This window comes from Aptenodytes patagonicus, chromosome 6 (assembly GCF_965638725.1).
Source record: "Aptenodytes patagonicus chromosome 6, bAptPat1.pri.cur, whole genome shotgun sequence".
NCBI lineage: Eukaryota > Metazoa > Chordata > Aves > Sphenisciformes > Spheniscidae > Aptenodytes > Aptenodytes patagonicus.
In genome coordinates this window covers 48,198,208-48,211,368 of record NC_134954.1, presented here as the reverse complement: position 1 = coordinate 48,211,368, position 13,161 = coordinate 48,198,208, and the positions used below count along the sequence as shown (strand labels likewise).

General features: G+C 42.4%; 1 protein-coding gene across 1 annotated transcript in view; it reads left to right on the top strand.

Moving 5' to 3' along the window:
* Positions 1 to 7,768, top strand: part of PPP1R1C (protein phosphatase 1 regulatory inhibitor subunit 1C) — a 56,815-nt gene extending 49,047 nt beyond the window's left edge. The window contains 1 exon segment of the mRNA XM_076340746.1: positions 7,291 to 7,768. Coding sequence (XP_076196861.1) covers positions 7,291 to 7,379 — 89 coding nt within the window. The 3' untranslated portion in view covers positions 7,380 to 7,768.
* Positions 7,769 to 13,161: the final 5,393 nt, after the last annotated feature.

Sequence of the window (13,161 nt, the reverse complement as noted above, 5' to 3'; positions counted from 1 at the left end):
TGCTGAGAATGGAGGCTGGTTAAGCTGTATTCTGTTAAACTGATGAAAGTCACAGAGAGGAAAAGCGTTTAATAATTGCTCAGCTCCTGTGGAAGGAGGTTTCTGCCAGGCAGCTGCTTCTGTGGGCTCTGACAGTCCTCGGCTTCTGCTGGAGGTGGTAACAGCAGGAAGCCTTTTGTGCTTTTCGCAGCAGAGAGCTCCTTGGAGCAGGGGACTGTGCCTTGGGCTGGGCAGGGTGCCCAGGTGAGCTGTACCGCAGTGCCTGTCGCAGGGAGAGACTCACTGCTCTCCCACTAGCACTGACCGGCAGAAGGGAGCACATTTCCTCACGTGGAGCACCCGATGCTTCTGGAAACATCTGGCAAAACAACCTGTGAAGTGTTGAGAGTCTGTGTTACTTCCATTGCGCAGATGCCTAGCTGAGCAAGAAAGCAATTCCTTTTGTAATAAGAGTGCGTAGGCTTTTTTTATATTACCAGAGTATATGTTTTTTAAATCTGTTATATCTGCAGGCAGTGAGCATAGTCTTTTAACTACAGTGACAGTCAGCAGTCCTCAGGCACCATGCACCCGCGGACAGTAACTGAGATAGATGATCTGCCCCTGAAACTCCGGCAGAAACATGCACCATTTCAGCAGCAGACAGTAGGTGTGCTAGCACTTGCTCTACAGGACAGCCTGCTCCTATGCCTACCTCTCAGGAAATGAATTCTCTTCTTTGACATTTCTATGCACTGGGCCACAACTGGGATGTGATTTCTATATGAGATTTTGTCTGTAGATCTATCTGTCACATGCAGAAGATGCTCCATGTTGCTTGATTTTGGAAATACAGTAGCACTTGGTCCAATGCAACCCCTTAATCCCACTGTTTTAATCCCTTGCATTTGGGAACAAATACAAACATATATAGCTCACATATATGTATATATAGATCACAGTGGGCCACATAACCTAATTATGAGTTTGTATGTTTCCCAAAATCAGTACTGAAATGCTGATTTAGCTTGGCCCCATGGTTTTAAGGAGTGAAAAGAAACCTTGTTCCTGAGATCAGTCTGACTGGTGCGATTAGACGCTTCATCTCTGTTCCAGGGAAAGAAGGCATTTGAAGCTCTCACCTGGGTCAAAATGTAGCCTTCAGTTACACAGTTGTTAATACACTTTTATAAACTATAAGATAGATTTACTGAGTTTTGATTTCATAAAGTCATATAGTCATCTAGGTTGCAAGGAACCTTGGGAAAGCATATAGTCCAACCTGATGCACAAAGCAGATTTAGCACCAAATTTAACCAGGTTGTTCAAGGCTTTGTCTAGTCCAGTACTGAAAACCTCCTAGGAGAGACACTTCACAGACTCTCTGGGAAACCACTACGGTGCTTAAATATACTCAGTGAAGTAATTTCTTCCTTATATCCAGTCAGAATACCCTCTCTTCCAATTCATGACCAGACATCTCCTTAAAGAACCTGGCTCCATCTTCTGGGTAACCTCCCCGTAGGTACAGTCAGGCTGCTGTTAGGTGCCTGAAAGTTGCCCCTTCTTCTGGCTGAGCAATCCCAGGTCCCTCAGCCGCTCCTCACATGTCATGTCCCCTGACCACCTTGGTGACCTCCACTGGATTTGAACAAGTCCATCAACATCTTCTTGTACAGGGGAGGCAAACATAGTATTGCAGGCACAGCCTAATGCATGGTGAGTAACTGAGGTCCTCTCCTGATTTCCACAACCCTTCAAAGATGACAGACAATGGCCTTGCACTGACACCAGCTGGTCCCTCTGCACCCTTGCACGCAGTCCACCAGTCCCATGGACTTCTATGGGTCAAGATTTCTCAAGCGATTCGTGGCTCAACCTTTCCTCTCTTCCTTGGACCTTGTCTGTGGGCACAAGGGCCTGGTAGAACTTCTCAGTTCAGACCAAGGTAAAGAAGGTATTGAGGACCTCAATCTTGTCTATGTCTAGAGCGCTCACCTCACTCAGCTGCAGGCCCACATTTTCCCTGTTTTTCTTTTATTGTGAAGGTAGGAGAAGAAAGTCTTCCTAAAGCCCCTGACACCCTTTGCTAGTTTCAACTCAAGCTGAGCTTGAGCCTTCCTAACATCATCCTTGTATTGTGGGCCTGTATTTTTTTCTATACTTCATTTTTACCTTGTCTCCACTTTCATCTGCTGTACACATCATCTTTTTGGCATTGGCACTCAGTCATGGGGTCCCTGCTTCGCCAGGCTGGTCTTCTGATACAGCTACTTGTTCTCCTGTATCAGTATGGGCCACTCCTGTGCTTGGAGGAGGCTGCCACTGAAGACCTGCCAGCTCTTCCGGGCTCTGTCACTGTCACATCTGCCTCCCACTGCATCCAACTTAGCCAAAGACCTGTGGTGGATGTTGTTTTTCATTACATTAGTTTTGGGTTTTTTCTGTGTTTTTTTTAATTCAAAAATTCATTTCAATTGGGGAAAAAAAATGAGGGAGGAGTTTCAGAGAAGTCAAAATGTATTTGACTGATAAATTCAAAACAAAATGTTCCAGAAAAAAGAAAAGTGATTTTTGCTGTTTAGTGGCATGAATACATGATTTTTGTTTTGATATTCTCATTTTTGCTGATGGAACCAGAACATATTTCATTTAGGATTGGCATAAAGTAGGTATTTTTGTTTGGCCATTATCCTCTTTGGTCAGGTTTGTTTGCTTGATAATTTCAAAGTGACTTGAGTTCTGAAACTCTGAAAATCAGGCTCCTTTGTCTGTGGCTCAGCTTTGCCTTTCGCTGCTTTCTGAAAATCTGGAAATGTGTTTTTGATAGAGAGAGGATCAGCTCCGAATCATAAAACTAAATAATCCTTCAAACTTTAGGGAATTCAAATTGCCAACCAGACTTCAATCCCGAGTTTGGTAAATGTCAACACTGTTCCTTGGGCAGTGAAGTGGCATGAAGGAAGTGTTAAATAGGATGGGGAACTGCCTTAATTACTTGAGATGGGGAGCTGCCTTAATTACTCGAATCATTTTTTTTTTTTCCAGGAGATATTTAATTCAGGAACACTTGGTTATTTCATATCTTGTGACACTGCTTAGCTTTCTAATCTGGTGCTTTGGTCAGATGGAGAGAAGCAAAAAGACAGCTGTTGAATAAACAGCATAGATGTTATTATGTGACCGCAAAAATGCCAGAAAGTTGTCCCATTTGCACTCATAATTTATAAGTAATCTAGAAATATGCTTTGAGGCAGTGACTTCATCTAAAAAGAATTACCAGTTCAAAGTGTACTAGTGCACGGCTGCTGAATATGGCTTAGCATTAAGGGTTTCTTCATCAGCATTAATTGGATTGAATTACCTGCAGTGAAATATGAGCCCTTTGAGGAAAAACAATTCTTGTCCTGCTGACTTTAGAAGCATGAAAAGGAGGGGGGGGGGGAAGGGAAAAAGAAACCAAGAGGCAGTGTTCAGACAGGCTTTGTTTTAAGGCAGAGTATAGAGTTTGAAGAACCCGTGGGTATGAAATCGCTGTCAGGGAGTGGCAAGAAGGGGCAGCCTTCGGGCTGGAAGGGGGTTTTTGCTGTCAGACCTCCTGGGCGAAGGGCAAAGCCCCAGCCAGGGTGTGAAGTTGCAGAGCAGCAGTCGGGTCGGGCGCAGAGCCCCATCCCCAGGCAGAAAGGCCAGTGGGGACTGGCGACTGGCAGAGTCAGCGGGGCGGCTCGGACCCCATGAGCTACCTCCGCACACAGGGGGAGAGCAGGGCAGGGCAACCTGGGCTGGGGGGCAGAGCAGTGAGAGAAAATGCAATGGCATCAGGACGGTGCAGGCACAGTGCTTCAAGAGAGTGAGGGTGCCCACAAATTCAGCGTTACCCACTGCCTGGAATAAGAGACACTGCTGAGACAGGGTGGCTCTGTGGATCAGCATTTGCAGTCCTCCCTGTTTGCAACTAAAATTATGAAGCTTGTGTAGTTTACGTGGAACCAGTAACTTGATGTTTTGAACTTGGATCTGCTGTATGTACAAAGAGTATCTTCTAAAATATCCCCTATATATCCCCCCCCAAATGTCCTGGTTTTGTTTTGGTTTTTTTCTATGAGTAAAATCATAGAGTCTATATTTGTTGCTCATCTTTACTACAGTGCTTTATCAATGAATAGAAACAAACCCCAAACAGCAGCATTCTGGTGCCTCTTGATTACTATTTAAGAAAGCTGAGGGCATGAACTGTGTTACTGGTGTATGAAGATTGAAAAGAAGAGTAGGAAATATCCTTTCTAATAAATTAATGTTACCATAGTAACAGTTGTAAAAATGGTTGGAGTGACCTGAGTAATAAGTTTTCACTCTATCTCTAGCCAGAATATAACCTTTCAGCAAACAATTTAGATATTGCTAAACAAAGATACTGGGTATGAATAGATCCAACGGTCCAACTTGTTTACAAAAAAATGTCTGTGGATAGAGCTCCACCTCACTACCTGCTCACCACTTGCTTCCTATTGACAAAGGGTAGGGCACACAGCTTGAATAACCCTGCTGGAGGGACACGCAAGAGCCACTGTAACGGCCTCTTCTCTTGAATTGTTTTAGCTGAGCAGGAGCTGTGGATGAATGTGCCAGTGTGCTCCTGGGCATGCCCAGCTCCAACGGCTTCTGACCTCCCTTGGCAGCCACTGTGGGTTACTGCAATGTTATGTGGCTAGATACGCTTTTAATCTAAGAGTATGATTGCTATCATTTAACTAAGTATTTTTATTACCCCAGACTTTTTTTGCACTGTAAAAGTCTGACGCTTGGTGCATGAAATGTATCTTTTCAGGAAAGCCACCAGCTTTTTCTGTCATGCGTGTTCATATGTTACTGACAAGAATTTCATCACCTGCACGTCGATTCATTCTAATTTATTTCGTTGTGTAGCTGAATGTCTTATTTCATAATGCTACATATAGTGTCAGTTAATTCTGACAACCTGATGTTGTCAGAACATCTTGAGGCTTATGAATAATGACATCAAGTCTTGTGCACTTATTGGTCAGTGTAGAAAACCACCCTGTGAGTCTTTACTTCCAAATGACACTGCGGCATTAAATGACTGGCAGAAGTGAAGGCAGGCTGTAGAACGGAGGTTGTGAAAAAATCATTAGATAAGATTGATAGTTGCCTGCTACGTGAAAATCAATGGGTAACACTCACTGATGTCATTCCTTTCCATTTCCTGCAATTTTCACATTGAATATTGCAATTAAACCACACAGCCAAAAGTCTTCACTCTTACTAAAAATACCATTCCATGAAGCTTTACCATACTAACTGTATATCACACGCCCTCTTCTCTGTCCATAACTTTCCCTTTTCATCTTTGAAAAACTTCCTAAAAAGTGATACATCCAGGCTCTTAGAAATTCCTGTTTGAAGTACTGAATAGTAGCTGTTAGATGGGTACTGCGAATGTGAAAGAAATGGCTCTGTAAGTCCAGAGATAAACAACAGGAGACAAATTTGCCCTACAAACACAATATCATTTTGAAATGAATGTCCATTAATATATAGTTAGGTGAAATCACGTTTAAGGTGTTTGTCTTACTGAAGAGCGTTGCTAAAGAGGCCAGCTTGGTGGTAGCTGAGCAGCCTAGAGTGTTTCTTCATGTATCATAGTTACTTAATTGGAAATGGTTTGATTATTGCAGGGCAGACTTACAAGTACTGTGGCTTGGGAGCATTAATTTATTTGCTTGTTTTACGTCTGAGAAACAGTTTCCCAGGGAACCAGGTACTGTGTGGAGAAAAGAAAAAGAGAGGAGCCCAGAGCCCAGCACTGAGCAGTGATGGCAGAGCCCAGCACTGAGCAGTGATGGGCTCCTGTTGGAAGTGGAGCAGGCTGAGCTTCTGTTGTAAGACCCATTGTAAGATCCTGTTTTCAGCTATTTGTAAAAAAGCAGCAATTCCTCTTCCTCACAATTTGAGGTAATCTGGATCTTGCCCTGTATGCCTTGAGGGTGCACCCCTTTCTGAAAATTGTGCCTCTGCAAGTGCATGACAGTGGGGTGTTTGATTATCCAGCTGTGGTTATCTAAGCAACGGGGGTGCAATTTCTCCTCAACAAACAGAGCAACTGATGCATAAGTGAAGCTTTTTTTCTGACAGTTAGAAATAGTGAGTAGAACTATGTATGATCTGTAACGAAGTCAAAAATATTTTCATGTTATGGCAGTAATGACACCAGAAAACTTAATTCAGGCTTACATTTTGTTGAAATCACACATTTTTGACTAACAGTTATGTTCCCACTATGACTGTTTTTGTTAAAAACTAGGGGACCCAGAAACTAATCTTGTGCATTTGCTGTTTAGATTTTTTGAAAATAACAACCCCTGTTCTCTGGTCTCTCTTCCCTGTCATCTTTTTAGCTTGATTTTGCCTCTTTTTTTAGCTTGAATTCTTCTGTCACACCAAGGTGGAGCTGAGAAGATGGGATTAGGCCCATTCATTGAGGCCTGTTTGCTTGTACTGAACACGGGACAGGGAAAATAACTTTGCAATTTGATTAATTTTCATAGAGCCTATTTCACTTGCTGGCTGAAACCACCCAGCAGCAGGGACTTCACAACTTTCTTCAAAACTAAACTTCCAAATATCCTGTGATATGTATTTACCCTTTTCATCCAGCCCCGCATGGTATTTAAAGGTCAACAGAATACACTCTCCATGTGCGAAATGATTCAACTTTGTCACTGCTTTGGCTCCGGCAGTTCCCTCTCTGTTAGGTGCGATGCTCTCTTTGCTCTGTAGGTCGTGTACAGCCTATGGGGACACACGTTGGCGAACATCTCTGGTGCACATGGGAAGCTGTGACCATGGGGCACTGGGTCCATGTGAGCAATGACCTTCAGCGGATCAATCTCAGAAAGAGGCTCAAGTTGAAATTCTGGCAGAATAATTCCCATGTCTACTGTCTGAGCCTTGAAAAGTTTTAACTTATTTGAGATGGGCAATACTAATCTGATCAAAGATCACCAAGGAAAAAAGAGATGCAAATACTCTTCTGTTCTCCAACGTGCCTTTCAGCAGTTTTTCCAACAAAACATGATAAAATTCCTAAGAGCCTATATTCAAGGAAGAGAATATTTCTGTTGGTAATACACCCTAGCACTGTTTGAACTAAGAGGTTTATGAAAAAGGGAGTCAGTATGGACTTTAAAAAAACCCATTCCATGAGCTTGGTTTTTTGTTTGTTTCTTCCTTCAGGAAGAAAATGTCCGACACAAGCTAACATAACTTTAACCAAGACTTCTATATTTTCAGGGATTAAGCATCTGAAGAGTCAGAGTGATTCAGCGTTTCCAGAGGAAGAAGAGGGAATTAGTGAAAGGGAAGAGGAATGGGGCCATTAAAGAGCGTGGAGCTGCCTCCAGCCCCGTCACAGAGAGTAAATGAGCTGCGCAGCCGTGCGTGCATCAGACCATTCGCCACTGCTTGTGTCCCTGCATCGCAGCGCTCGGCGTGCTGGCAGCGCCGGGGCTCCCTGGGGAGTGCCCTTGGCTGGGTTTTACAGCCACCTGCAAATTTGTTCTGTGATCCTTATACCCGAAGATAAAACAGTTATTTTAAAGTCATTTTTTCTTTCATTTTCTATGACTTAGAAATGTAATTTGCAAATGTGTTAGCGACCTGACATCGGTACTGCCAGAGCTTAACTACTGCGTGTGAGCTGTACTCTAAGACCTGTTGTAAATAAAACTGATTTAAAAGCTACAAAATAAATATGTTCATTTAGACAAGATTCTATATCGTACAGTGGGTTTGTCCAACGTGCAGTTCATAGGAAATGATCCTACCAGTTAAGGGCAGCTTTTACCAGTATTGTTAGAGTTACTTGCAGTAATGTAGATAGAAACAAAATAAGCAGAGGTGACTCTTAGTCTAGTGAAGAGGGATGCAAAGACATTCTTCCCTGTGTTCCCTGGATATGCAACGCTTAAAGTACTTGTCTTGCTTTTGGTCTGAGGCTGCCTAGTCGCACCAGCCAAAATGATTTGTTTTTGCACAAGATCATTGTTGTCTGGAGGTGTTAGAAAAAGTTTCGATTTGGGAATCAGGGGAAACACAGGAGTGTGCGAGACCCGTGAGCAAGGTCCCACACACCAGCTGAGCCACGGGAAATGCCAATATTCACCTTCATCACCTGCAGCAAGTACAGGGTACAGCCTTCTCTGAGAAAAAGGGCCAGATTATTCTGCATTTGTCACAGTTTCAGCCAGTAAATGGCAATATATCAAGCTGTGGTGATTTAGCATGTGTCTGAGCCCTAGGGTTTTTGGTTCAAGTTTGGCATGGTTCATACCAATTTCATTTGTTAGACCTCGCAAACTCTATGGCATAAAATGAAATAAAGTGGAGAAGGAAAACCGTGTTTCTTCAAAGTCACACTTGACAGATCATTTCCTTTTTTATCAATGGCCAATTTTTAAACCAATTCACTGTCATTTTGTATTAACTGTTTGCCTTTGATGCAAAGTTTTACCCTTGGTTTGGCTTTCCACTGTTTTGAGTCTCTTTTAAAGGGCTGAGCTAGCAAAAAAAAAAAAAAAAAAAAAAGGAGATGAAGTATATGAAAACACAGAGCCTTTTGTCTATGCCTTGCATGGTGGTTTCACTCTCAGTCTGAGCTCTTCCATGAAGACCTCCCGAGAACAGGATCTGCCAACAAGTGTTTCTTTATATTTGGGAGCCATCTTTTTGCCCTCCATCTGTATCTCTGTTATCTGTCCTCTTTGTTGCCATTTTCTGCAGAAACACTGCAAAGAGGATCCATGACTCCAGCTCAGCATGGGTGTGCAAGACGGACTAAAAGAAGGACTCTTCAGTTGTACAGAAGCAGCTACAGGACTTAGGGGACTGAGGGCTTTTTATGCCACAAACAACAAAAAGAAGTGACCCTTCAGAAAACATTTGAATGGACCAAAGTTAAGACTGGAACGGTAGCAAGAAGAGCTGGGCACTGGTCCCAGCTTTGCCACAGCTTTGCTTTCGCACAGCACTGGGCTTTTCATGTAGTCACTCATTGCCACAGTACTCCCAGTTTTAAAAGAGTCATCGGTGTATAGCCTCCCACCATCTATCTGTGTTGCTAGCTAATAAAGCACTTTTGATATTAATGGCTTTTTGCTGGTTATTAGTACCCATAGGCTTCAGATGAGGACTGTCTAGGACATATAGGCAAATGAAAAAATGTGCGTGAATTATACTACTTAATACCAAGACAAGGTATCGAACACTTTGGAATCTCAACATTTCAAAGGAAACACAAAACACCTGATAAGAGCTTGGAGAATTCATCACTGAACACCCTGTTTCAGGGTGACTGTTGGACCTGAGGATGATTACACTTTATAAATAACAGGAAAAAATTAAAAATAGATTTAGTTTGAACTGGATCTGAGTATTTCCAGGATTGTTACTGCAGCAATGAGAGGACAACAATTCTGTTTTACAGCCGTGATCTGGATGAAACATCAAGGTCTGATAAGAGCCTCAGATAGCCACACCAGTATTTAGATGCGTCTCTAAATCCAGGCCTTATCATCTCCCTATGTCTAAATATTCCAGCTGTGTTTTATCATTTTAAAAGCCTGTTTCTTTCTCGACCCAAGGTTATGCAAGCAGCGTGTCTGAGTACAGGAATAGACCACTCCTTTCTGGCAAAGGGACAGGACTTCTTGCAGAGATTTTACTATAGATCCACCCTGATGACTTTTGCTGGTGGGACCTCATCTGAAGGAGAAAGTCAGGACACGCATTTTTTTTTTTACATCAGACATTTTTAGCTTAAAAAGATAAGCAAGCCCTGTTTGTCTGATCCTCCACTTGTGAGGCATACGGCAAGTGGAGCTAGAAGGAAAGAATCAGTATAACAACAGAGCCCAGAAAAAAAAGTGCTTGTCATAAAGCAGAGCTGAAACACTGCAGTGGATTGTCAGTGAACCCCGTGATAGAAATGTCTGGGTGTGGGGAAATTGGGAAGGAAGGTCAGGAAAAGCAGTCTGCTTACTAAACTGGGTCTTTTCTGGGTTTTGGCACAGACTCTGACATTTAAAAGCAGCCCTAAATAGAGAGCCTCTCATATGCTTTAGCATATAATTGAAAGCTCTGGTTGTCTCATAGCATGGTGAGCTCCATATAGATACACTTGAACGATGTAGGTCTCTGTGGGAGTCAGTGGTCAATCATTGTTGCCCAATGTGTTTATGTCACCAAAGCGTGGATTAAAACAAACAAAAAAAATCCATTAATTTTGTCTTTTGTGCTAGTGTAAATGAATCAATAGGGGATTGAGAAAGTAGATAAAAAGTTAGTGAACACCAAGTGTCTCAAAGAAAATGCCAATATGAAAATACCTTAAAGGAAAATTGTGATGACATGTTCCCTGTTTGAGCTGTCTCCTCTCACAATACCTGCTCCTGCTGGGGAGTACTTACAGGTTTGGTGGGACCAGGATTTTTAGCGATGGATTGTATTAGTTCATCTTCCACAAACAGGCTGATGGAAAAAGAAAGCAGAGAAAACCCACCCAGGCAAGGAATGAACATAGTTCTGTCCTAATGAGCAGCTCTGATTTGTGGTTTTTTCCCCTTCCCTTCTCCACGTTCTTAAATCTACTGCCTTTCCATGCTGTGGTACGGTTGCTGTTGTTCTTGCTTTCAAGGTATTGCAGGAGATGTTATTTGCAGAATTGAAAGGAAGCTGTCTCCTCAGACTGATCTCAGTCTTTTCCCAGTATCCCTTAACTCATTAATGTACGGTGGTTTAAAGGCTTTTTGTTATTGCATTTTACAGCCTTGTTTCTTTTTCATACACTATACTTGTAATTCCATGACAGGTTCTTCCCTTCAGAGAGATTTATTGAGACATTGTGCTAATAAGTTATTTGGAAAAATTCCACAGCTTGACTTACAGGATGGTATATGTTGTTTATTCTCCAGGTGCAAAACCAGATAATACTTAAATAGATACAAAGAGCCAAGATTTAAAAGTCCTTTCTAAAGCATAATTTCCACTGAAGTCAGAGGATTTTCACTTGAGAATGGCCACAGGTTTTGGCCAACAGCATACTTTCTTTTGGGGAAATGTGATGTGTAGTATACAGGAAAGCTTCTCTTATCCTGCTACCAATTTAATTACTGAATTTCTTGCATTTTTTTAAGATTGCCATAAATGCTGTTGAAGTATTCAAAGACTACCCCACTGTCTTCTCATAATGTCGTTATTTGTCCCCAGTAATGGAAACTGAAAAATCACCATTAGTTCTTGCACCACTGGTGTTTCTGAAGCAAAACTATTGCATCCAACACCATTGCGTCAACGCTGAGGCAGGGCTGCAGGCAGAGGTCCTGCTGCCCATGTTTGGGCCAGGGACTCCCATGGTGTCTAGGGTCCAGGCCAGTAAGTAAGGAAGGGACTTCCAGTTCGCCTGCATTTCCTCTAACAGACTACAATGCCAAGGGCCAGGCGAGTAGCAGCTTTTGCTCTTTAGAAAATATATTTATTGTATTCCACAAGGCAAACTGTTGGGTGGCTGTCCAAGCTCTCTCCAGAGCTGGTCTGGGTAGGCTGCAGTGCTGTGGGAGGTTGGGGAGGCACCTAAGCGGGGCTCCTGCAGGCTGTGGGGCTGCTTTTGTAAGAGCCTAGCAGCTGGCACCGTACGATGAAACATCCCTAGCTCAGTGCAGGGTGCCCCCCTCATTTTCTTTCTCTTACAGACTGAGACACAGGGTTTTTTATGAGGGACCTTATTCCTGCAGTACATAAGGCGTCATCTATCCCCTAGCCCTGGGGGTACAATGTAAGGGCATATTTAAAACATGCTGTCCCTAAAGCTCCCCTTTCTTCCTCTTCTATGGCATCCACGTTGGTGCTCAGGCCCACAGCTGTTCTTTTTCTTTTTTTTCTTTTTTTTTTTTTCTTTAGCAGCTCGGTGCAATGGTGAGTTGCAGTAAGAGTTTCAGTTGTTCTGTTGGTTCCTGACATGAAATTACATTTGACCTTTTCACGCAGAGCATTATACTTGGCAATGAAGTGGATGCTAAATGTCTCCTATGCTTTGCTGTATTCTCTCCTTTATCCTCCAGTGAGAATAGCAGCACTTTGGGCAAATCTCAAGCAAGAAATTTGTGTACCCTCTACTAAACTTCAGGCCACTTGGTAACAGGCTACTAATCTCCAGTTACAGCAAAGTTGGCTGATGGAGTTTATACAAGTCCAATATCTATAGAAGGGGCATTTCTGCTATATGGTTTTCTGATGTTTGTTTTGTTTTGTTTATTAAATAATCTGGGCTTTTTAGGGCAGAAGGAATATTTTGTACTACTGCTAGGCCAAACATACTCTGTTTCAATTTTGTAATGATTCATTTGCTTAGTATATACTGACCCTTAGTGGTAAGCTGAGATTTGAATTGCATTGCCAAGTTTCTAAATTTTGCTTTTCTCTTTGGCCCAACTGTTCAGAAAATGGCAGGAATATTTGCTGTGCATCAGGACAGTCTATCTATATAAATAGCCCACATTGTCTTCAACAGACATAATCGGCATGTTGAAATAATGATGACAGGTGTTATTAGCTCTTCTGAAGGGAGGGCTGTGGGAAGCGGGGGTGTCGAAAGGTTATTCCAAAATGCAAAACAAAAATGTTGGCATTGAGAAGCAATACTCTCCACATAATGAGAAACAAATAAGAACTCAGTATCTGGCACTAACGAACACCTCAAGCTAACTGTGGAACGAGTATTAATTAGGTTTCCAAAATAGCATCTTTCTGAAAAGCAGCTGAGGTGTAATATTGGTCCTTATTAATCAAAGCAATGGGACAATGTGAACGCTGCAAAAAATAAATGGTTTGCAGATGGCTGTGTGCATCTTTAATAACGACAGAAGAACACAAGTTACAGCTTTAAATGCCAGAGACCCTTTCTGCATCTTCTCCTTTTCAGAGAGCGATATTTGCAGTTTTCAAGGCAGTGAGGAAAGTGTGTTGGTTTCTTATTACATTTTCCCTGCAGCATAAATTCTGTTGATGTGCTTCCCTAATCATGCTAATTATACTGCCATATGTTGCTCTCATCTTTCTTTTTCTCTCCTAATGGGACATAGATTCTCTCTTTTGAATATGTCATTTGTT